Source organism: Gorilla gorilla, chromosome 13 (genome assembly GCF_029281585.2).
Source record: "Gorilla gorilla gorilla isolate KB3781 chromosome 13, NHGRI_mGorGor1-v2.1_pri, whole genome shotgun sequence".
Lineage (NCBI taxonomy): Eukaryota > Metazoa > Chordata > Mammalia > Primates > Hominidae > Gorilla > Gorilla gorilla.
This window is the reverse complement of record NC_073237.2, coordinates 60,713,779-60,739,673: the sequence shown is the minus strand read 5'-3', so window position 1 is coordinate 60,739,673 and position 25,895 is coordinate 60,713,779. Positions and strand designations below refer to the sequence as shown.

Here is a 25,895-nt window from a genome sequence, read left to right as displayed (position 1 = left end):
GAAGAAGTAGAGAGGGTAAACTTTCACAGTCATAAGGTACCTGGAGAAGTAAAATTCTGGGAACAGAGTTGAGCAATATGATCATCTGCATGTTTCAAGTGTTCTCAGAGTTATGGAAAATGTGGGTCAACCTGAAGACACTCCACTGATGGCTGGAGCAACTTAGGTATCCTTGCCCCTTAGGAGGCAAACCTACCACAGCCGGAGGCTCTAATTCCAGAGCTCAAAATCTTTTTGAGGACCGAATATAGAAAAGAGTCATGGACAAAAAGTGGACATTTGCTTGGAATGACAAAAACATTTCAAGCTGAACCTTAAAATATTTAAAACTCTAAAGCTTTAAAAACACTACCAGACATATAAAAACAGACACCAAGACAAATGTGACAGTTTCGAAAATGAGCCATATGCTGTATGCTACATACAACAAAGGTGCTAATGTTTTCCATAGATATGGATAGCATTGCTTCCCAAACTCATTTCTGAGAGGATTAAATACAGCCAGACTAGCCCATCACTAGAAACCATTTATATTGTATGTTAAGCCATTTTTCAATCATTTCTGGTTAGTGTTGACTGTTGACTATTGGGTTCCAGGTCTTAGTAAGATCACAGATTTATGAACTGAAGTAGTAGGGGAATGCTTTATAGGCTGTTTAAAATTGTTTGCTAATTTAATGTGCTGAAATAAATGTTCATATATCAAATACTGAACAAATCAGACATACAAAAACAAAAGCTAGTCATGGTTTTTCATATATATATATATTTAATACAAAATATTTATGTATGTGTTGGTAACACTGCACATTGATATATTTGATGTCTGTATATGAACCTATACCTGAAACCTCTGTAAGTTTGGTCAACCCTTCTTCGTCTCATCTCCCTGTGTCTCAAAAAGCAGAGGCTATGTTGTCCCCAACAGTAAGTGCTTAAAGCAACTGATAAAGGTCCAATGGGCCATCATTAAGGCCCAGTTTTGATGACTGATGCTCTTGCAATACTTGCTTACTGCCCTTTCTCTCTGCATCTGAATCAACTGAGAACTGTCAAATTTAAAACGTTGTACAAGGATGTCTTTCTCCCATTCCACTGCAATGCATCTGTAAATTTTAAATTCTAATGGCTTATTCATACTTTTCAAAAGAAAAAAACAGTCTGCTGCCAAACCTGGCTCTGGAATCAGATGGGGGTGGGGGTAGTATCTGCAACCCACAGAAAATAGAAAATTCTCATTGTCTGGAATCTGGAGCTGGTAAATCTTTTTTTTCATCTTCATAGCATGACTGTAAGAGTGTTCCATATGTAAGGACAATCACTAATTATGTTTGCGTAAGTATATCACCATTACAGAGAGTAGAAAATGCATAAAAATCCAGGCTGAGTAAAAGAAAAATAACTTCCTTATGGTATATTAATCTTTTCTTTTTTTTTTTGTTTTTTACTACATACATGTAATTTTGGAAATACAGTCACCTATTATTCAAACCTAGGCAGATGGAAGGTGGTCTGGGAGTGTCATCCCATCTCCTTTCCCACAATGGTTGGCAAACATGAATGAACATTCTTATAAGTTGGTTTGCTGATGTGAAAATTTCCTTAGAGACCTGGGGCTTCCTTTTAAAACATAAAGATGACAACAACTGTTTCATTAAGAAATCCACATGCAGCCTGCTACCTGCTTAAGGAGGAAACATTTCCTTCGAGTCTAAATCAAGTGAGTAAATGTAACATAACTGCGAGGGTTGGGTGCACTGAATTTCTGGCAGAAGTCCACAACTAAAAGAGGTAATGCATTATTTTATTTCTTTATGAGAAAAAACAATCTGCTGCCACACCCAGCTCAGGAATCAGAAGGGGTGGAGAGCAATTTGCAGCCCATTGATAAAGAACAACACAGACGATCTTAGGAAAATTTTTCTCATGTGAGCATTCCTTTTAACCAGAGTAAAAGGCCTAAAAAAGGGTAGTTGTGGTTGGCTCTGCCTTTGCTGTCTTTACCTGAATAGAGGTCAGGCCCGGGTCCAGGGGAGCGTCCCACGGTCCCTTCAGCAGCAGCATCTCTAGGGGAAGTGGCCGGCTGCAGGGGCTGCACGGTGAGGCAATCTGTGAGCAGGTCTGGATGGAGCTCTGTGCTGGACCGCAACTAAGAGGAGAAAACGGAAGAGACATCGATAAGGAGAGCTGGTCCTTGGAATATTTTCCTGGGAAGGCATCATGCTCTATCAGTGCAACTCAGCCCACAAAAATTTATCAAGCAGCAACTACGGGTAAGGCACAGAGCTTAACAGAGTGTCAATAAAAGGGTCAGTTCTCCAATCCTAATAACACCTGGCAAGAGCTTCTGGAAAAATGTGGCTAGAGGCGGATTTGACTTCAGTCCTTGATATTTCCACTTCTGGCAACTCAACTTCCTATTATACTTCCTTTTATTTGCTCCGTATCTTATCAGAACTTGTAACGATAACGACAACAAACTCAAGTAGATTTAGTCCATCTTGGAAAGTGCTTTTAAAATAGAAACACTGTCATGAAAACATCCCAGAGATGATTAAGAAATGCCCATTGAGATTTAACTCCTATAGATTTTCCATGAAAGGAAAATACTCAAGTTAAATTTTAATATATTATGGAACATGATTCAAAGATAAAACAATGTGATTAACAGCAACAAAACTCCAACAGTAAGTTACATAAAAACAGAACAATTTAGATCTTATACATTAAAGAGTTACATGTAAAAAAAAAACAATAAAAAATGCTAAAATAAACTGTAGGTGAAAAGTTATCTGATCTTTTAATGAATAAGAATTTTTTAAGTGTAATTGAAATGGAAAAAAAATGTAAGATTAAGTGACATAAAAATATTAACGTTCTGCTTGTACAAAAACATAATACCTTAAAAGCAATCTAGAAATATATTTGTTACAAATATTGCAAATGGTAATCATCTTTGGTATTTAAAGAGTGTGTGTATAAATGGATTTTATAAAGACAAGACTAAACCTTTAGATATAGAGCTAGAGTATGCTTATGCAGTCAACAAATATTTATTAAGTGTTTGTTACATACTTCTCTAGACCCTAGGAATACTGACTGCTTTTGTCAAAGTTAGACTCTAGATGGGGAAGCAGATGATGAACAAATAAAACATACACAACCTCAGATGGTGATAAATGCTATGGAGAAAAGTGATGCAGAGAAGAGAGACAGTGAGTAGGAATAAGGGATGGCAACTTTAGATAGGAGATCAAGGAAAGCCTCTTGAAGATGGCATTTATAAAAAGCTTTGAAAGAAGTGAGGAATAAGCTGTACAGACCTATGGGGGAAGAACCTGCCTACCCTGTGGTGTGCCTGGATGTTGTGCGGAGAAGTAAGAGTCAAGTAGGGTGAGCCTGGGGCCTGGGGAAGAGAAATAGAAGATGAAACCAGAGATAAAAGGTGGGGAGGTGGAAATGGGAAGGAGACATTGGATAAAGCCTTCACTTGAACAGAAACTGTTAAAAAAGAAAAAAAGGAGAAACAGAAATGATAATAAGCGTGAAAAATGTTTGCACACTTGCAAAGAAGTGCAATGTTAAAACGTCTTTTTACTTGCTGAATTATCAAAAACTTAAAAAAAAACAGTAGTGAAGGTACAGTGAGAGAGGCATTGTTCAACAATGTTCATAGGAGTGAATATTGGTACAAACAGTCTAGATGGTATGTGGGAATATTTTTTCAAGGTCCATAATTGAAATAATTTGATTCTAGAACTTGTCTTAAGGAAATAGCCAGAGGTGTTAAAGATTTGTACCCCCCCCAAAATATACACACACACATATATATAATAGCATTATTTATAGCAATATCTAATCAGAAAATGTAACTTAAAATGTCTTAAATGTCCACAAATAGGGCTAATCAATGATTTTCCCTCAATTTGATGGAATATTATGCAACCATTAAAATGATATTCATGAACATAAAAGCAAAACTCAAAGTTTTATATATATACAAAATGATAATTACATAAAAATACATAGACAAAATATCAGAAAGTAATATAATTGAACATTAAAACTGATTTTTGCTTTCAGTAGTACTACTATGAATTTATTTCCTTCCCTTTTTTAAAATCCTTTCTTCTGCTTTCTGTAAGGTCCTCTGAACGGGCTACACCATGGTTGAGCCATTGTGACCCCTGCGACCCACAGGTCCAGGCCTCCTGGAGTCACAAAGCTTTGAGCAACAGGAGAACCACTAAAGAAGAAGAAACAGCTAGCTCCTGCCTTAACTGATTAACCGACCTTGCAACATTCCACCATTGTGATATGTTCCTGCCCTACCCTAAATAATCAATCGGCCTTGTGATATCCTGCCATGTGAACTCCCTCCACCTCGTGACTATGCACCTTGTGACATTCTTCCCCTGCCTGTAACTTTCCACTACCTATCCCAAACCTATAAAACCAGTTCCACTCCCATCACCCTTCGCTGACTCCCTTTTCAGACTCAGCCCGCTCGCACCGGAGTGAATAAACAGCCTTGTTGCTCACACTTCAATTAGGCACGCGCTTAACACTTTCCAAATTTTCTACATTCAAATGATGTGCCAAAGCTGGCTTGCGCCAATCTGAGGTGTCAATTTTGTGCGTCTTTTCCAAACTTGCCATGCAATGATGATAGACTGATAGCTTGAAATCGGTCATAGTGAAGTATTTACACCACGGAAATTGGCAATTCTACAAACAGGCTTTTTCATCTAAAGAGCTGGTTGCTATACATTACCAGCACACCACTGGCAATGACGATGACCAAATTCTGATCAGAAAGAAAGACAAACACACACACACAACAGTAAGTTACTGTTTAGAGAGAAATATTTCTTGGGTCTCAGAAAGCTTCATAAAGAGACAAATGCATGTCCAGGTCTTAGCCCAAGAATATGAAAGTGGCACAGTGACCCTAAATACAGGAAAGGGACATTTAACACAGGTAGTGACTGAGACATCACTTTGCTGTAATCTCCTCAGCTGTGGCACATTCCAATCTCTGACCAGGGCTGTCTGTATTAGTGCCTAACTAACTCTTTCAGGACCTTTGGAAGGTATGTTTGTTATTTTGGTACTAACCTAATATATGCCGTGTAAGAAAAACTGGAAAAAAAAAATTCAAGGCTTGGAATGAGTGCTGGTGATCACTTTTAATTTATCTTCTATCATTAAAATATGATCTGGGGTCCACATGTTTTACCAAGGGCAGACATGGATGCTTTTCTGCTTTCTATTACCAACTACTCTAGGGTTTTATAGTTACCAGTACCAACGAGGTCTTTGCAAGGAATTTCACGGCTAGGGTTACTCCTGGCATCAAAGATGGGCAATTCCTTCTTAGCTTCACTAAATATTCATGTTTTCCAACAGTGTGAGTCCATACAACTTTGTGGTGAGAGTTAATTTGGTTTTCTCTGGGATTAGGCATGGTTCTAGAAAGCGCTTCTTAAATTGAACAAGCTTAGAAACCTTAAGTAAAATTTCCAAAGGAGAGCCGTATGCATAGAAATGCAGTCATGATATGGAAGTGTAGTGTCCCTCACAGATCTTCAGACCAGGAAAGGGGCTTTCAGATCCCTTAAGGTTTTTAAACATTCTCTAGTACAGGAATGATCTAAAGGGTGAGGCAGGAGGCACATAGCAGAATCTCTTGGGAGGGGTGTCTTTCAATGTAACATAGTTTTATATTTGGAATAAGAAGCCCAACTATTTATTTAAAAAATTGCATAATGTATATTTTACCAACATCTTCTTAGCTGTCAGGAATAGTTAAAGAAGATAGAGGGAAATTTTTCAGTGACACGAGGGAGGGTCTTTACGTGTGGTTCCCAATCTTGGGGATGTATCAGAATCACCTGCAGCGCCCCACCCCAGAGCTGCTGATTCAGTAGGTCTGCGATGCGTTTCTAAGTTCCCAGGTGATGATGCTTCTACTGGTCTTGGGATATCACTTTTGGAACCACTAGTCTCTAAGAATTTTTATGAGGAGAAACTAATAGTTTTCTGTTTATGGAAAGAGGAAATGAACTGTGGAAACAGCGAATTATAAAAACCTAGCATTTTTAAATATAGGAACAGAAACCTTACTATCTCATCTTCCTTGATCAACTGTGACTAATAAAGATCTTTCTGAAGTAGTGACTTTGGGCATCTAGTTAGCAGATACTAGGAAAAGTCACAGGAGGAGAGGATACCTACAAATGCTAGGAATGTCTGCAAGTCATTGGACTTGGAGATACTGGGAAGGTAAGTTCCAACTTATGCAGGGATGAATATGTCATGTTTTGTAGCTTGTTGTCATCATAAAATATCTTGGCAATTTTCTAAGAAGCCTCCTTGGAACATCTGGACCTTAAAAGTTTATGTTATCTCCTGTGAGAAGTAACCATTAAGCCCAGGGCCATACACGCGAAGAAATTCTTAAATTTCCTATATAACACATCTGACTTTCTTCAGACCTCATAATAATAAATGGTTAAATGAGGCTCATTTCTTAAAAACAACTTGGATTGTATTTTCTTTCACAGGGATAAAAAAGGTTAAAAAATTTCAGTCTAGTTTATTACCTGCTCTTAGCAGAGAGCAAAGAACTTGCCCTTTACAAAGTCTTGACTGTTCTTTGCAGAGAAAAGTGGAATTTGAAACCACTGATTGTCAATTCACCTATTTCAAAGGACTGCCGTGTTGCATGACACCAAGGACCTTTGTTCACATTGTAATCTATGTGAACAGCGTTCCTGGAATCATTCGGCTCAGCTGCCCTAACCACACTCCATTGGTTCCAGAGTGGCTCTGCCCTGATGTATCCTTCTCATTCATTTGTCGAACAAATATTTATTGGGCCTCAACCATATGCCAGGCACTGTTCTAGGGGCCAGAAATACAATAGCAATCAAAACAAAGACTCCTTCAGAGAAGTTTACATTCTAGAGAAGTCAGATAATAAACAGTAAACTAACTAAATAAATTGTAGAGAAGGTGCCAAGTGCTATGGAAAAAAGAAAAAGAAGATAAAGGTAGATGAGATTGGGAGTGATAGGGAGAATTTTGACCTTTTTGAGAAGAGATATTTGAGGAAAGACTTGAGGAGTTGGAGAAATTAGCTAAGGATGAAGAGCAAGAGAGTTCCAGAAGGAGGGAATTTCAAGGAGGTCAGCATGGCTGGGGTGGGGTGTAACACTGAGAGAGAAGGAAGAAATGAGGTCTGAGGTCACCCTGCATTCCCCAATAAGTCTCTTAGTCTTGGTACAATAGGAAACTCTTACAGGGGCTCCACCATAAATATCCACAGTCTCATAGGCACTTTGTCTCCCCTTCTTTGAGAGCCCATATGAGCTGTGAGGTGTGACTACTGTGCTGGTTAGTTTTAGGTGTTAACGTGCTAGACTTTAGTATCCAGTTATTCAATCACTCATCTAGGTGTGTGACTGCTGTACTGTGGAATTCTGTTGATGGGCTTAACATCTACAGTCAGTTGACTTTAAAAACAGAAGATTATCCCCTACAATCTGGGCAAGACTCATCCAATCAGTGAAAAGCCTCAAGAGCAAAAGAAACTAAAGTTTCACTAAAAAAAGAATAAATTCTGCCTCTGGAATGCAGCATCAGTTCTTGCCCAAGAGTTTTCGGCCTGCCCTACAAATTTCTGACTTGTCAGCCCCCATAATCTCAGAAGCCAATTTCTTGAAATTATTATCTCTCTCCACACTCCTACACACATAATATATAGATATTTATCTTGGTGAGTCTCTTTTTCTGGAGAACCCTGACTGATACAGATACTATTACACTGTGCTTTAAAACCACTACCATATGACGGTTTGTTTCAGGTCAGGAAGGAGAGAGCATCGTGCAGTTGAATCCCACAGAAAAGGGCTGGATGTGCATAGTCAACAGGAAACACTTTTAAACAATGCATTTCAATTAAATAAATATACACCAATCTCTACAGTGTGTTGGATACTGTGTGCCTCACAACTCTATGGAGTACATACTATTGTGACTTCCACTGTAGAGATGAGAAATCTAAAATAAATTACACAGCTACTAAATGTCAGGCTTGGATTTCGGTGCGTTAGAGGGAATCCCAAATTATGCTCTCAGACATTACATTATACTGGCTCATAAAACAGCCCACCCCCAACTTTCTCCTTGTGTCCACACCACACTACACTGCACAGGCTAACACAGCTTCTCTTCCTCTTATGACTCTTTTTTTTTTTTTTTTGAGACGGAGTCTTGCTCTGTCTCCCAGACCGGAGTGCAGTGGCGTGATCTCGGCTCACTGCAAGCTCTGCCCCCCAGGTTCATGCCATTCTCCTGCCTCAGCCTCCCAAGTAGCTGGGACTATAGGCGCCTGCCGCCACGCCCGGTTAAATTTTTTTTTTTTGTATTTTCAGTAGAGATGGGGTTTCACCGTGTTAGCTAGGATAGTCTTGATCTCCTGACCTTGTGATCCGTCCGCCTCGGCCTCCCAAAGTGCTGGGATTACAGGCATGAGCCACTGAGCCCCGCCTGACTCTTTTATATTCTAGCCGGAAGCCTGTCATTCAGAGCTTGTTCTAGGAGGGAAAGAACCTGGGTAGCCAAGTTCTCTGGAAAAGTCTCTAGCATACCTTATCACCACTGTGTATATTCTGACACCATGCCCTTTAGGGAAAGCGGTCTTTGTTGGAGTAGAGATTGAAGCAATAAAACAGAATGGACCACTTCTGTTTGGTTTTCACTGTCCCCTCCCCTGCAGGTTTGTCACTTGGTTGCATCCTGGCCTAGTAACATGAATGTCTGCACTTGACAAAAATAAAGCATGGTGCTCATCATTGCTCACCATTTGCATCCTAAGCACACACACAGTGGTCCCAGGGCCCCGTCTCCTTTCCCTTGACGATCACCCCTGGTTCTCAGGATGGGGCACTGTCATGGTAACTTTCTGATCCTGAATGAGATGATCTTGACCCAGGGAGTCACTGAACTCAGTATCCCTTGCTAAGACAGGATACCTCCCTTTACTCTTTCTCCTGATTCTGACTTCCTTCCCTTTCTCTTCCTCTTCCCATTCTTCCACTGTCATTTTTTTGGTCCTCACTCCTTCCAGAGAGCTCAGTCATACTCTGTAGGGATGATGCACACCTCTATCTACATGCTCCCCACATGCTATTCTAGATGTGGAGGTCAGGGAAGGCCTCTGTAGACTGGACATTCTGGGCTGAAACCTGAATGAAGCGATGGAGCAAGATATGCAGAAAGGCATGAAATCTACCGAGGAAACAAACTGATGGGTTCTGAAAGCAGTCATTGGAGAGGAGTGAGCAAGGGAGCAAGAGGAAGGGTGCAGGATGTAGGGCTGGACAAATTGCCAGAGGTCAGATCATGTGAGGCCTTCAAGCACATGAAGATTCAGTATTTGCTTTCCTTGTAATGGTGAACCACTGGAAGTGTGTGAGCAGGAAACAAAGTGGTTTATCTTATAAAAGATTCACTCTGATTACTATGCAGAATACCGGAAGAGGACAAGTGTGTCTGGTTAGGGGCTATTACAACAATCTGGATGAAAGATGCCAACGGCTTAAGGGAACCAGAGGGGGTGAGAAGTGGTCGAGCTGAACTGCTCGACCTTCAAAAGTGCTCTTTCGAAGGTCGAGCTGAATTCACTGTGTAATATGAGAGAAACACAGGAGCCAAGCATGGCCTTAAGTTTTGGCCCGAGGAACAGCAAAGGAGATCACAGAAGGAGCAGGTTGGAGGTAAATCAGCAATTTGGTTTTGAATGTGTTAACACTGAGATGACTCCTGGACATCCAGGCGGAGAGAACCTGCAGGCACCTGCACACAGAGGGTGGGTTCACAGAGCACGATGGGGCCGGACCATGAATACCAACTCCTTGCTGCATTTCTGCCTCAGGCTCTCGTCTCTCACCAATCCATCCTGTGATATCAAATGGACTCTCCTAAAATTGAGTTTATCGTGCTATACTCAAGGTACAAATATCTTCATGTACTGCTTAACACGCAAGTCTCAAAAGGCTAAGACATTAAGCACCTCCATACTGTGACTGTACCACGTACCACATGAATGCATATTTCCCTGGGTCCTGAAAAGAGCCTATCTCACTGTCTGCAAACTTCCCACGTAGTATACTATTCATTCTTCCTGCCCGGAACGGACTCCCTCCTCCTAATGTAACTCCTCCAAGATCCTGTTTATGACTCACCTCCTGAATGAAACCTCCCCTGACCAGACCAGTCCACACTGCGCCTCTCAGGGTACAAGAAGAACTGCAGAATCCACTTTCAACACTCCTGTGATTGGACATGTGCACTGGGGCTTCGTTTCTTGTTATAAATTTAATCTGTACAATTGTGTTGGTCAGTCCACGAGGGCTAGGCTGACTGCCTCTTAATCTTTTAAAACTCCACAGCAGCCAGCAGTGTGGGACCGGCATCATGGTAAATCATTTAATCACTAACTGCCGACTGGATTTCTAAGGAGCCACAGTTCTTTATGTAAAGGAAGCTACAATCTCGTAGTTAGTGAATATGTCTAAAATAGACAACGTGATCCTTTCGTAATTTACTTTCCTAATGGAGAATTTTCAAAGATTACAGGTGATACAAATGTGGCAGAAACTACTGATGCCCCACCCAGCGCCCCTCTGATCCCTTCGATTAGCAATGTGCTGCCGCCCCTCAGCTTTGGTGTGTCCGTGCCCCAGTTTCTGTGTACTTTAGAGCCAATGGCTAGCATCCTCCACCCCCCAAACACACACACACACACACACACACACACACACACACACTACTAAACAGTGCTCTTTTGCCTCAAAGTGAGACAAATGCTGAGACGTTATGTTCCAGAGCTCCTTGTGGGATTGGGCTAGGCTGAGACCACCTGAATTGGCACCCATGCCTTGCTTTTTCCCCTTTCCCCATCCTCTCCTGAGTTCTCTTGCAAGTGCTTCCTTCATAAATCACATGCACCTGAATCCTTGGCTCACAGTGGGCTTGTGGGGAAGGCATTCTAAACTTACTCTGATTTGGTTCAAGAATGTCGAGAGGCAATCAGCAGCACTTAAAAGGATGCTCTGATGACATTCATTCATTTATCTTCTGTACCTGCTTTGCCAACTTTGTACAGCAGGAGTATGGAAAGTAGATGTTTAATGAAAGTGGGGTGTTCTGAACCATCCCAGATAATACCAAAAGCCTAAGTATGGAGACTAAATTAAAACTAAGACCTTAATTTGCCAGAACAATAAGGACTGAAAGGGGCTTCAGATGTCACTGTGTCCAAACCTCCATCTTATGCCCAACTTCCCTGACAGCAACCTGTAAGTGGCTTGTCAGTCTTTGCTGCTTGATACTGTATAGTAAGGGGCAACGTCCTCATCTTGGTTGTTAGCTGCAATTTTAGACAGCTCCAGTTGTCAAGAAGACTTTTTGTACATTGAGTCCTAATCTGACCCTCAGAAACTATTAGAATTGCTTGAATCCTTTTATTCTTACACCTGCAGGAAGGCTCATGGACATAGACTTGTGACAACTCTGAGTCTCGGAAACCAATTTGTGAGCCTCTGAGTGTTAGTGATTCTGATCTTCAAGGAACTATTTTAGGGCTTAATTTCCCAACCTATCCAGGTGCAAGTAAACAAGTTGGCTCCTTCATTTTTATACAATCTCCCATTATGAAATATTTGTTTAAAATGATAGTTTTTCAACCTTACTAGAGAAATCACCTATCAAGGTTTGACAAGGTTACTGCATGCCGAAATTTGAGCTGCTTCCCTAACAATGCGGGGATTTTTTTCTAATATATAAAAACAAGGCACCATCAATTGTGATTTGTATTTGTTTTTTTTTTTTTGTACAGGATTATTCTGTTAATGTTTATAAGCTCTTGTAACAAGAGATGGAAATTTTACTCCCGTCATTTTCTCATTTCAGATATGACTGAATAATCGTCCAAGATTAAGTGAGTCAAGTGGAAATAATTAGGAAAGGGAAAAAGGCCCAGATTCTTCAATTTTCAGTTCCATTACATTTTATTCTAGGAGCAAAGGCATTCTGTTAGTCTGAAGCAAGACACTTCCAAAGAAAACGAGGCACAATCAAAGGCCTTTTGTTTTCCCTTTCTCCAATGAGCACAGTCCATCTGGGCCACGCATGTTTATGCATCACCTTGTAGGGATCCCTTTGTTCTCCAGAAATCAAATGCCACCAAAATATGTTCCAGAAGAAACGAAGCCAGAAGGAAAGACAGTAGGATTTTTTTCCCAGAGGGTTAAGGTTTATTACTAGAACATTCTCATCAAGTGTTCTCTGTGACACTTCAAGTAACGTGGATCTTGTGGAATTAACTCATTGCCAAAAGGCTTAAAAATAATTACAATGAATTAACCTATTATATTAATTACAATTAATTTTCAGTTGAACCTAGGAATTCCATCTCTAGGGGATTCCTTAGCACTGACATGTAGGAAGTGGCTTTGGCATATGATAGGTAATTAATCTCTAACAATCTGCTATCAAATTCATTTCCTTTAGGAATGACCAATTTACAAAGAGGACCAATTTGCAAAGAGAAATGAGAGTAAAGACTTAGAGAAATGGCATTGGAAGAAATCTCTTTGGGAACATAAGTGTCCAGTTGGGTGTTCTGAACATCTGTATAGGGGGATACCTATTTAGTTAGCAGTGACTCTAAAGGCCCAAAATTTTATCCATAGCTGATTAATGAACACTCCAAAATACGTGAATGGGTACACATGCTGGGGTATAGCTCAATAAGGTCATGAAAAATCAGTGTCAGTATGGACATAACAAAACTAATGATTATTTAGTAAAAAATGATGATTTATGGAAATTGTTCAAAGAAACATAGAATTTCAGAGCAAAAAGGAACTAGGGTCCAAAAGCCTTTCCTGCCAAATCTGTAGCAACACTATCCAGTTGAAATTTCTGTGATGATGGAAAGGTTCTGCACTGCACTAATTGATAGCCACGATAGCCACTAGCCATGTGTGATTAATGAGCATTTGAAATGTGGCTAATGCAACTGAGGAACTTTTAATTTTATTTAATTTTAATTAAATTTAAACTTATAGTAATGAAGTGCACAGCACTACTGCATACCATGGTAGCAGTCCAGCCTTTGTCTAAATCCTTTTGATGACAGGGAACATCCTTCCTTACCATTAAGCACCCTCCATTGTTAAACAGAGCTCATCATTTAAAAAGTTTTGCCTCAAGTTGAACTATAATCTGCCAACTATAGATCCACCCCCGTGTGGTTTATTCCTCACCTCCTCTCCTAGACCACACAGAATAACTGCTCACAGTCTCTTACTGTTTTTTAGTATTTGAGAAGCTTCAAAATGCTGTAGTATCATAGAGTTTCAGCCATGGAAGGGGCATGGTTTAGCTTCTTTGTTGAACCTCCCCCCTTAGTGGGTTTTTCTCTAGGCTGAAAAAATTTTGTTTTGTTATTTATTTATTTATTTTGAGACAGTCTTGTTCTGTCACCCAGGATGGAGTGCTGTGGCACGAACATGACTCACTGCAGCCTCAATTTCCTGGGTTCAAGCAATCCTCTTGCTTCAGCCTCCTAAGTAGCTGAGACCACAGGCATGGGCCACCACATCCAGCTAATTTTCAATAATTTTTTTAGAGACAGGGTCTCACCATGTTGCTCAGGCTAGTCTCAAATTCCTGGACTCAAGCAATCTTCCCACTTTGGCTTCCCAAGGTGCTGAGATTACAGGCGGGCCAAGTTTTTTATATAGGTAAGAGGACACTTAGGTAGAAAGAGCTTGAGGCTTTTAGTTCAACTACCATGTGATACTGGGCAAGTATATTCACTTTCCTGAGTAGAGTTTCCTTTCTGTAAAATAAGGATAATACCATTTAGTGATCTTGGCTGCTTTGAGAACTAAATCAGATAAGACAGAGAAAGCATCTAACACTGCTTGGCACACGGAAGTCACTTACTAAAACATCAGTCCCTGCTCTCTCATATAACATGTTATTTCATTCAGCACCTTAATTACTCTCAATACAGAAGCTCAATGGCCTACATGTAAATGACATCCAAATATTAACAGAGTTAACCAGCTGTCTGACCAGGACAGAATAAATACAACAGAACAAACATATCCCTTATTCTAGACTTTCTGTCTCTACTCATACAACCTAAATAGTTAATAGCTTTTTAAAATCCATCTTCCTTCCTTCCGTCCTTCCTTTCTTCCTTCCTTTCCTTCCTTCCTTCCTCCCTTCCTTCCACACATATTTCTCGATTCTGTACCATGTACCCCAAACTACGCTAGGCCCAGGAGATAAAGTAGTACATAAGACAATTGAAGTTCCCTGCTCTCACAGAGTTTACAGTGTGGCATGAATAAAAGTCATCATCAAGTAAAATCCTTAGATCTTTTTCCATATGTTATGCTCTTTGTTCCTGATGGCTCTTTATCCTGGGAGGCTACCTTTCTAAAGCTGCATTGCTGTTGAGTGGTACAGAACCTCTTCTTGGCAACATTCAACTCAAGCACTCAGCTGGCTACCATGTACCCTTCTTCAGTGCCTTGTGAAAACTTGATTAAAACATCATCTGGCATTAAGGATGATGTTAAATGTCTGCCCCAAAGTAAGTTATCTAAAAAAATTGTCTCTACCCTATGAATTACACTACAACATCAGTAACCACTTATAATAGCCTATCCACAATATGGATCATAAAATATAAGACCCAGACTACGTGGAGTTGAATTTTTGTATCCTTACTAATGAAATATTAGACAACTGTGAGAAAGTTGTTTAACATTTCTTTACCTTAGTTTTCTTTGTAAGATGTGGATAATAATGGCACCTAATTTATAAGGCTGTTGTTAGGGATAACATGAGATAAGAAAGCATTTCACCAATACATGATATATAATCAATGTTAAACACATGCTGCCATTTCTATTATTATTTTTATTAACATTCAGTGTAGAAGCACTGTTATCACTCCATAACATGCACTCCTGTTTTCCTTTTTCTCCAACCCACTTTTTGGGATATATTTTCTCTTTATCAACTTTTTCCTTTTGTGTACCATAGTGTGGCAACATGGCAAGAGGAAAAGGATGGAGACTTTGGGGTCAAATAGATACAGGTTCATATCTCAGCTCTGCCCCTACTGCTATGTGGCCTTTGGTAAGATAACCTCTCAAGACTTCAGAACCTTCCTCTGTAAAATGGAGTGATAACATTAACTCCGTAGGTTCGTAACAGAATTGCATGAGGTGACCTAAGGACAATGGCTCTTGTTGCATATAATTAATTTTCTTTTTTACTCAAGAAGAGGCTATTGTGTACATTAAGAGTGAGACCTTTCTTAGTAACACACTGGGCTCTTGCTTATTAGCCTCAGAACTAGCGTCCCGGGGCAGTCTCCTAATCAAGATATGAGCACAGTTTTCCAGGATGCATAGCGCCCTGGAATTATTCTATCTCAGGAGAATGTAGCCAGTGTTCACCCTCTTGGAAGAGACTAAAACATATTAGAAACCAGAACCCACAACAAAACTTTTTAGAACACTCTGGAAATGTTAATACTTCATTTAGATGTCCTTTTACCAAAATCTGTCCCACTATCTAGCTATGCTGGACAGAGTTGGGGAGCTGAGGTTCAAAAGGATGTTGAAATCAGAAAGGCATGCAACTTGTAATTTTTGTATTGTTACATTTGTAAAAACATAATTTTCTTCCTAAGTCAATATTTTTCTAAAACTGACATTGAGAATCTTACATTTTTTTCTAACTAGAAAATGATACACAAATGACACAGTCAAAGGTGAATTCAAGCTTCATTCAGAGGTACATCTTAGAAGCAGAAGACTAAACTGAAGAATGCATTCTTCTTTTTTTAGAAAAACAGAGAAATGTTAATACGGAATTTCACTTTGCCATGAAAAACATCCCCCTTCACCCTTTGGGGCCTGGTTATGGAGTTGTGAAGACTCAAAGCAAGATGAAGGGTTTACTTTTATCACAGCTTCATAAATTCCTCTGACACTGGTTCATTGCACTAATGTGACCACACACATTCCATCCCATCCATTCAAGTGTAGCATTTTTCTTTCTATTCAAGTATTCTCAGGGTTTAATTAAAGCAGCCAGCTATCTAGTAATTACTTCCCCCATCCATCTTACCAGCTCCGTATTGTCTTCCCTTGAATTGGTTTCTCACTACAGCCCCTGCCTATGTTACAGCTTAGGAAGTGTGGGGAGGGACTCACTGTAAAAGTCAGTGGATCTCATTTTCTTCTGCCTTTCATTTAATTAAAACAGATTGAGTGAAGAAGATTTAAGGCTGATTTTCATGTGCAGGAGTATTTGGACAATTTTAAAAATACCTACTTCTAAAAGTTGAAGACTGTCGTTTCAATGGAGAACACTTGCTTTTTGCTCTCCCATCCATTCTATACTCAACAGTCAGTATAGTTTTTCTCCTCGTTCAAAGCCCTTTAGTGACTCTCCCCTAAACATTACCTACAGCTCAAATTCATGGGCTTTAACATGCTGGCTCTCACCTAGCTTCGTGTGGCTTCATGTCCCATGATGGAGGTCACACAGAGCCAAGACATTCCTGTAATCTTTGTTTATTCTCATTCATGTCTCATGCTGTACTTCTGGCCACAAACCTCCCTCATCTGGAGTCCCCTTTTCTCTGGACTCTACATATCTACAATAAATTCTGCATATTCTCCAAGGTCCAATTCAATGTCACTTGTCTCTTGAAGTTTTCCCAGCCTTTCCATTCCAAAGTAATTTTATTCTTTTTCATATTTAAAAGCAATTTCTCTTCATCTTGCTGTTAGCACTCGTGATTTTCTACATTTTATAATAGCTATTTAGAAATTATATCAATATGTGTGCACATCATAAAAGACAAAAAGGGCTTTATAAACAACCCTTGAGTGTTTGATCATGCAACCTAAAACAGTCCTTCTTTTCACATGAAAGGTACTCTATAAATGTTTAGGGAATGTGTGAACAAGTAAATGAATGAATGACAAATGAGTCAATGGCTGCTGAGTATTTATTAATCCATGCTTAACCTTTGGGGTAGGCCCCAAAGACAAATGAAATCATGTCACATGCAACATCAGGGGAAGAAAAGAATGGGGCAGTTTAAGTATGCCTAAATTATCAATTAAGAATAAAATGGTAAATAGCCAAGTGAAATTGAACCGAAAATTTTTTTAAAAAGACACTTGGGTAGTTTCTTTCTTTCTTTCTCTTTTTTTAGAGATAGTGTGTTTGCTTTGTCACCCAGGCTGGAGTGCAATGGCGTGATCATAGCTCACTGTATCCTTGAATTCCTGGGCTCAAGCTATCCTCCCATCTCAGCCTCCTGAATAGCTGGGACTACAGCTGTACACCACCAAATCTGGCTAAGTTTTTTCGGATTTTTGGATTTTTTTTTTTTTTTTTTTTTTTTGCAGAGACAAGATCTCACTATGTTGCTGAGGCTGCTCTTGAACTCCTGGGCTCAAGTGATCCTCTGGCCTCGGCCTCCCAAATTGCTGGGATTATAGGCATGAGCCTCTGCGCCCGGCCAAAGTTTATTTCTTTATAATATTCAACCCACATTCATGCCAAATTTCACTAGATAACACTATTCACATTTATATGTTGCCTCTTGGGATATGTAAATGAGCAATCCTTCCAATAGGAAATGCTAATTCACTACATTATACTTCATATCTCTCATTCATCTGGAAGGACTGGGAACAAATCCAATTTTCCACCTTTCTTCTAAAGATTCAATGTCAAGTGTAAATTTGATAAGCAGAAAACAGAAATTTCAAGCTGATTAGGTCCCAAATTATACATTCCAGCCCCCTGTTTGACAGACTACACAGCCAAGATGAGAACCTTCATCTTCTGACCACGGATTGAGTAAGTGACCAGCTGGTAAACCTGATCACACTGGCCCTGCTCCACATCCAGTCTTTAACACTGCCCCAAAGTCTTTTTCCCCTGATGTGATGCCACCAAAGTAAAGAGCTTGCCCGTGGTGTTATTTTCGTCAATGCACAGAATTACTGTCAGTAATTTCCCTCTTCTTGTCTGAGGACTGTATGTCTTAGAGCAATGCATGAATCACATGACCTTTTGATGCTTTGGTGAAATAAAGCTCCTCTCCTTGGTCATCAGAAAGGAGGCCTGGCTTGGAGAAGTGCCTCAGGGTGAAGCCCAAGACAGGGACTAGACTCTCCTAGAGGCTTCCTATAGCCTGTATAGATGCTGCCAAAGTCATCTTCATGTTTATCATCTACCATTTCTCCTTTAGGTACTGACACCATTCTGTCTTTCTACTTATCATCCACCCCCTCCAATTATCCCAATCCCCTCTCAAAAAAACAAAATTCCATCCCAGAAATTCAGACTAGAAAGTCAAAAATCTAAGGAAAGTGTTGCAAGAATGATGAGGACGGTCAGTGGCTGCTCACGGTATACAGATTCCATCTCACAAGCACCGTCCAGGATTGCATTAGTCTTGGTGGTTCTGACAGAATGGGGAGAAACAAGACCGGGTCAAGAGGAGGCATCAGGAACAGGTATTATCAACCTTGCATGTTGTCCTCTAAGTTAGAGGACTGGATAGTATTTTTCTTTTCCAGATGCCTTGTTATCTGCAGGTTTTAGCTTGTATACTTTTGTTCTCGAGGTCTACAAGAAACTCCAGGCTCAGTGGTCTGCTGTGTCTAACTCCATCTGCAAATGCTCCAGCCTTCATGATGTTGCCTGTCTGTCATAATTATCAGCAGCCCTCTGGAAAGATGCTATTACTGGAAGTAATTTCACATTCTGACATGGCAGGAAGCTAGTACAAGTTGTAGGTACCTCAGATCTCTGCAAAGAGTCATGTATGCTGGTAATTTTTAGTTCACTAGAAATAAATTTATCAAAGAAATACTCTCACATATATATGCTGAGGGAAGGAAAAATGCCATAAAAAGGCATATCTCTCTTTCTTCCCCAACCATCCTCCAAAGAACTAGGGAAGACAAGTCAGTGTGGGGGCCATATTTTTTATCTGACTTAAAAGAAAGAAAATCAGATTTTTTTAAAAATCAGAAATTAACAAGTAGAACAAGTCTTCTAGTCCATGTAGAAGAAAATCTTAGAAACAAAGGGTAGAAACATTAAGGAATAATAATCAATCCTTCTGAGAATGCTGTTTTACTGTCCATAGAAACTAAAGCCTGTGCTTTTTAGCAGAAACCCAAGAGTCTGTTGACAATAGAAAGCACATGCCTTTGTGAAACTCCCATAGTAATCGAACATCAAGGAAAGGTAGTATGTGAAATACAGGCGACTTAATTTTTCCCTAGCATCACGAAGATCAAAAGAATATCTCTATTCTACCAAGGAGACACCCCAAGTCTTCTACCTCCCCACTGGGAGACCAAGCAAATTCCTTGATTTCTCATGTCATTACCACAGCCTGAAATGATGTAACAATAACAGCAAACCGGGGTGTCCCCCTGCGCCAACTCTCTAATCAGGTTCAAAGTATGTTTTGTTGGTTCTCATTGACGCCACTCAAAGGAACTGGTCACTCGTGGTCTCAAAAGTTTTACAACAAATTGTGTGATTAAATTCCTTAAACACGTCTGTCCATTACTAATCCTCTTTTGCCAACATCCCTTTCAGAGAAAAATTGCAGCGCTGCATGGTGCCTGATTTATATTTCATTTTGAGAACAGGAAGTAAAAGGATTAAAGTTAAGGATTAAAACACTTACTCTTTACTGCATTTTTTTTTCTCCTCCTGAATGGCTTCCTGGTTGCCATGGCTACTGTTCACTGGTCCTTAGCCCTGAATGCACATCTCTTTGCATTAATAAAATATTTTAAATGAGACTTCATGGAAAACAATAGGAAAAGTAGCTTTAAGTTCAATTGCTCTTGAAAAAGCAGGTACAAATTTTTAAAAATCCTTTTTCTTTGTCCTTTTATTAGTATATTCAAGAGGGAAACTTGAACTAAAAGACAGCACAGGGAGTCTAAAGATGTACAATGCAAAATCAGAATTATTCAGCAAGGGCACAAAGAGATAACTCTGAGATAGTGAGTTGGTCCTTAGCTTACAAACCAGTGTTTGTAGGAAGATTAAGGGTCCCTGGGAATTTCTCAAATGTTGCAATACCACAGAACATTTAAAAGGCAAAAATGCACGTAAATGCAGTGTTGCAATTCCAAATTGGAAATACTAGCCAGGAAATGAAAAACTGAGGTTTTCACTACCACAAAGTTAACTTAACCGTAACAATGTAAATATCATTGCTTTGTACCCAAGTTGCTGGTGTTCCTGGTACCAGCATGTCATAGGAGTGTGGCCAAAGGGGCAATACCACGAACAGCATGTGCTGTCAGAGCTGAAGATGTTTGCATGAAGAGTGCACTCAGCTGAGGCCGAGTTAGGCACCCAGAAGAAAGGGTGACATTGACAAGTGAGCAAACACAACTCCATTTGAATTGTTCCTCTAAAAACACTCCATTGAAATTCATTTTAGAATATACTGCCTACATTCCTTTAAAAAGCCAAGGAAAACTGATGAGATGGAACATAATAAAACTCCTTTTTAAAGTCGATTCTTAAAGCCCAATAGCAGGATGAGCTCCAGTATAAATTGTGAAGTGACTTCTAAAACACTACTCCATCCATTATTTTTTTTTCAATGCTCTCTACTTCCAAGTTTTTCTCTGCCTTGTCATCTATTGGTTTCAAGTTATTCCTTTTTTTTTTTTTTTATACTTTAAGTTTACGTATGTTTATTGCGGCATTATTCACAATAGCAAAGACTTGGAACCAACCCAAATGTCCAACAGTGATAGACTGGATTAAGAAAATGTGGCACATATACACCATGGAATACTATGCAGTCAAGTTATTCCTTTATTCCCCAGGGCCCCACTGAAATGACCTCACCCAGGTCCAAGTATACTCTATTTCTGACTTCTTTCAACCCCATATTCCTATTGAAACCACTGTTCCTGTATAATAGCCATAGAAAATGGACATAGTTGCTCCTTGAAAATTGGTAATTGAACCCACATTGAGATATTAATGGGAGTGAAGGGACTGTTGCACTGCCTTTGCTATACAATGAAAAAATAACTAATAGGGATCTTCTGGAGATAATCCTATAACTGAAAAGAATGATTGTATTGGCAGCAATTTTATGCTTTCTAGAAGGCTAGTGCTAAGAATAATTTCAGGTGGGGGTGGTAAGGAACGTCTATCAAATCATGAGATAACTGATGGCACTCATGGGCAGGACTGTAGAATCTCAAACAAATGTGGATGAAAATGTTTAGGGCTAAATGCAGACTGGCAAGATAGAGTCATGTCTTTCAAATATCCATGTTCCCTCTTTCCTGGTTTCAGTCTTTTCTTTTGGAAACTACTTTTATTTCAGGACTATCCTGAATATTTAGGGTCATTTGAGGGCAGGCTGGGATTAGTGTTTGGCTGTCCTTGCACATTTGCAATTAAGAAGGACCAACAAGAACTTCACATTGAGAGGCAATTCTCCATGATGTGTCTTGTGAGCAGGGAGGCTGGCAATCTTTCTGAACTATCTTTTCAAAGATGCTTTGAAAAACCATGACAGTGTCTCCCTCCTGATCAAAAGGCAAGCATGCTTATGTCTATTATAAAAGATTCAAATTCCCTAAGCTCAGAATTTCCCTCTTGTAATACAACCTAGTGCCTGGCCCTCTTCATGGTACCTTATGGGAACTAGGACTTAAACAACTGGCATAAGAAAATGATGATACTCTGGCTATCACTATTACTATAAATAATACACTGTCCTTTGAGACTCTGACCCAGGAGTCTCATGTCTCCTGCCAGTATCCATGAAACTGTGGCAGGCTAACTTGCTAGTGTGTAACCTAGGGTAAAATCTCAGACTCTTTGTAATTCTTGCCCTCTACAGGGCCATCCCTAGGATACACATGGCATTGAAAACAAAACACAAAAAACAAAAACTGTGGGGTTCTTGTCTATATAATCAATTTGAGTCACCCTCAATCAGAATGCCAGAACCACTGTAGAGGTCCAATTTCAACCAATTCAGCTAAAGAAATGCCACAATGACCAATGTTCATCAACCAACCTTTTGGAATTAGGGTCTGCTTATAAGACCCCAGGAGGATCCCATAGGTGTGAGTTCTAGAGCTCCTTGGGGTACTTAGTTGACCCTACATATATGGAAGAGGGTGGGAAAGTGCCCTGAAGGATGGAATGGGGGACAGTGACCATGTGGGTCTCAGTGTAGGATCAGATTGCCCCAACTGGATGGTACTGCTGACCTAGCCACCAAGAGGAGAGCTTACACAATTTTCAATTAGGTACTCCAAAGCATGGGGAAAATCTACCACCATCTCTAACAGAGGCCACTATAGAAATCATGCCAAGAACTTGTTGATAAGTTATAAAATTTTCAGTGTTGGGAAATCAGACAGCCATAGTCAGAATGGTAAAGCTGAAAGAGCACTGCATGTTGAGTTAGAAAAATGCAGCTTGAGTACAGTTCTACTGCTTACTGAATGTGCTTTGTAAGTCATTTAACGTCTCTGAACCTGAGGTCTTTCATCTCTAAAATGAAATGTGTTCTCATCATTTAGCTCCCACTTATAAGTGAGAACATGAGAACACATGGAGACATATAGGGTAAAAACACACACTGGGGCCTGTTGGGAGGGTGGAAGATGGGAGGAGGAGAATCAGAAAAAATAACTAATAGGTAGTATGCTTAATACCCGGGCAACAAAATAATCTGTACAACAAACCCTCATGACACAAGTTTACCTATATAACAAACCTGCACATGTACCCCTGAACTTAAAGTAGAAGTTAAAAAATAAAAAATAAAAAAATTTAAAAATAAAAAAATAATAAAATAAAATGAAATGGGATCAGGATACCCCAACTGGATGGTACTATTGGCTCAGTTACCAAGAAAGGGGCTTGAAGAATTTTGGAAAAGATACTTCAAAGCATGGAGTCTCTACCATCTCTAATAGAAGGCCACAATATTAATTGTAATACTAGCCTCGTAGAATTGTTTTGAAGACTGAAAAAGTAAACACCCATGAAAATACCTAGCAAACGGGTATTTGGTGATTATTATTGTTGGCCCTCCCATTTCTTTTAAACTGTTATTTCATAACTAAAGAGAATAAAAATAGCTAATGGCATCCATTATGCTATTACAGACTTTTTTTTTTTTTTTTTTGAGACAGAGTCTCACTCTGTTGCCCAGGCTGGAGTGTGGTGGCACGGTCTCGGCTCACTGCAAGCTCCGCCTCCCGGGTTCACACCATTCTCCTGCCTCAGCCTCCTGAGTAGCTGGGACTACAGGCGCCCACCACCACACCCGGCTATTTTTTTGTATTTTTAGTAGAGACAGGGTTTCTCCGTGTTAGCCAGGACGGTCTCAATCTCCTGACCTCGTGATCCACCCGCCTCGGCCTCCCAAAATGCTGGGATTACAGGCATGAGCCACTGTGCCCGGCCATTACTGACTGTTTTAAATATCAGATCACCCTTTCTTGCTTTTGGTGATGGTTGAAGAGATAAAAGTGGTACTGAGTTTGTGAGTGTTTTTGCTATGTTAAAGTGTCTAATCAATTTCATGCTTAATATTCTATGGGGAAGGGAAATATTAATGAGGATAGAGATGGGAGATGGGGAAAATATTATGAAGCATTAGGTTCCTCAGTTCATTTATGCTATGATTTAGGGCTCCCTATGTGTCTGAGTCTTTGTGACTCAGAAATTCAGGAACTTACTCTTGACATATTTTTGAATATAAAAGAACAGGATTTTTTTTTTTTTTTAAAGAAGAGGTGGGGGATCATCTTTGGATCCTTGGTTGCTATTTTGAGTACACAGAAATGAAATCCGATTTCTGTATTTGCTTATGTACACATGAGGAAATGAAATGTCAAGGATGTCCTTTGCACTATTATCTCAAAATACAGTTTCTATTCAAAGTCTACGATGGGTAAACATTATCTAAATTCCTATAGCCTAGCTGGTGCTTGTGTGCTAGGCTAGCCCAAAGCACTATTGTAAAACACAGCTTCTTGTCTTCGTGCCTTGCCAGCTCTCTACCTATATTTTTCCTTTTCAGTCTCCTTTTTCAAAGCTCAGTGATGTCCTTAGAGATTTGAAATGAGGAAAACTTCTCATTACAGTAATTTATCCTTTTTACCACCAAACTTAAAGATCTTGCATCACAACCCTACAGGACTTTGCAGTATGGTTGTCACTGAATCTGAAAGCAAATTGGAGCTAAAGTTTTGATTATGCACAGTGGTGTCATGCATTATTCCTTCAAGATAAGGTGTGCAGTTCAACAGCTGCCTGCGATGTGTATCTCGAAATGAGGACAGTTGAAATTGTATTCAGATCACCCACAAGAAAGTGCCCTTCTCATTTAACTAAGTTGTGTCCAGGAGAAAAGAAAAAACTATGTTCTGAGCACCTCCTACATTCTGCAGTTTGGATTTTTCACTAAGTCCATTCACAGGCATGGTCTCACTTGAATCACACAATCGCCCTGTGGAGGTAGGTTGTTTTAGCATGGGAACCTGAAGCTCAGAGAAGCTAAGTAATTTCTCCCAGAGTCAGAGCTAAGATTCAAACTCAGTCAGGCACAGTTCCAAAGCCTTACTTGTCCTTTACAAAAAACAAGAACTACCACCATCAGAAGAGTAGTTTCACTAAAATGGGAGAAAGCTGGAGTTTAAACAAAATAGTGGAATAATGAGTTGGCCTTTGTAAAAGTGACATCAAAACGGAAACCTTTAGATGGGGGGAGAAAAATCTAAAAATATATAAAAATATATCTATAGTAAATTTTCTATGATTAAAAAATCCACACAGCAAATCAAGTTTCACAAATGGCAAACTACTAAAATATATGCAATATTTATGACAATTAACTAGTTAATATCCGTTATATATAGTTACTTCAAATCAATATAAAAATTATCCATAAAATAAGAAAAGACAACAGATAATATAAAATTGAAATATAAATGGTTAATAAATTTTGAAGAAATAATCAAATCTACCAGCAATCTAAGAACTGTATATCAATAGTTCATCTATTATTCATCCATCATACTGTGTACACACACACACACACACACACAACACACACACTCTCACACTTCACATTGGTAAAGTGTAAGAAAAAAGTTGGTTTTATATAGTCCTAACAGAAATTCAAACAAATTGTTACAAATTTTGGGGAAGTCATTTTGGCAATATGTTGTAAGGAATTTATTTGAAGCACTTTAGGATGTGTACTAAGATCTACATACTAGCATATGCGCTATAGAATTGTTCATGATAGTACAATCTTTAAAATAATCTAATTGTCTGAAAATAGAAAATTGGTTAAGTGAAATGCAGTGTATCTTTAAAATGCAGTCATTAAAAATATAGTTACTGTCAAGGCAATATATTCACTATATACCACTTAGAAGAATCAAAACAGAGGGACCCATAATATGATTGCATATGACAGGAAAAAATATATAGAAAGATAGGCACCAAAGTTAAGCCACTGTGATTCATTGATTGTAAAATATATGTCAACATCTCTGAAATCAAGACAAGACTTACAATCAACGGTGTCTGGGTTTCAATGAAAGTTTGCATATGTCCTCATTTTTTTTTACACAGATAGGCATCGCTTATGTAATTTTAAAAAGAAGAATGGACTCTGAGCATGATATAACAACACTGCTACTACCTGGCTTATTTATATTTTTTCTACAGGA

The 25,895-nt window shown here is 39.4% G+C and overlaps 1 protein-coding gene across 6 annotated transcripts in view; it reads right to left on the bottom strand.

The window, feature by feature from the left end:
• Positions 1 to 25,895, bottom strand: part of GLIS3 (GLIS family zinc finger 3) — a 548,502-nt gene that overhangs the window by 72,415 nt on the left and 450,192 nt on the right. For all 6 annotated transcript variants that reach the window (XM_055350627.2, XM_055350629.2, XM_031014823.3 and 3 more), the window contains one exon: positions 2,005 to 2,149. In XM_055350627.2, coding sequence (XP_055206602.2) covers positions 2,005 to 2,149 — 145 coding nt within the window. The remainder of the gene's footprint in view (positions 1 to 2,004; positions 2,150 to 25,895) is intronic.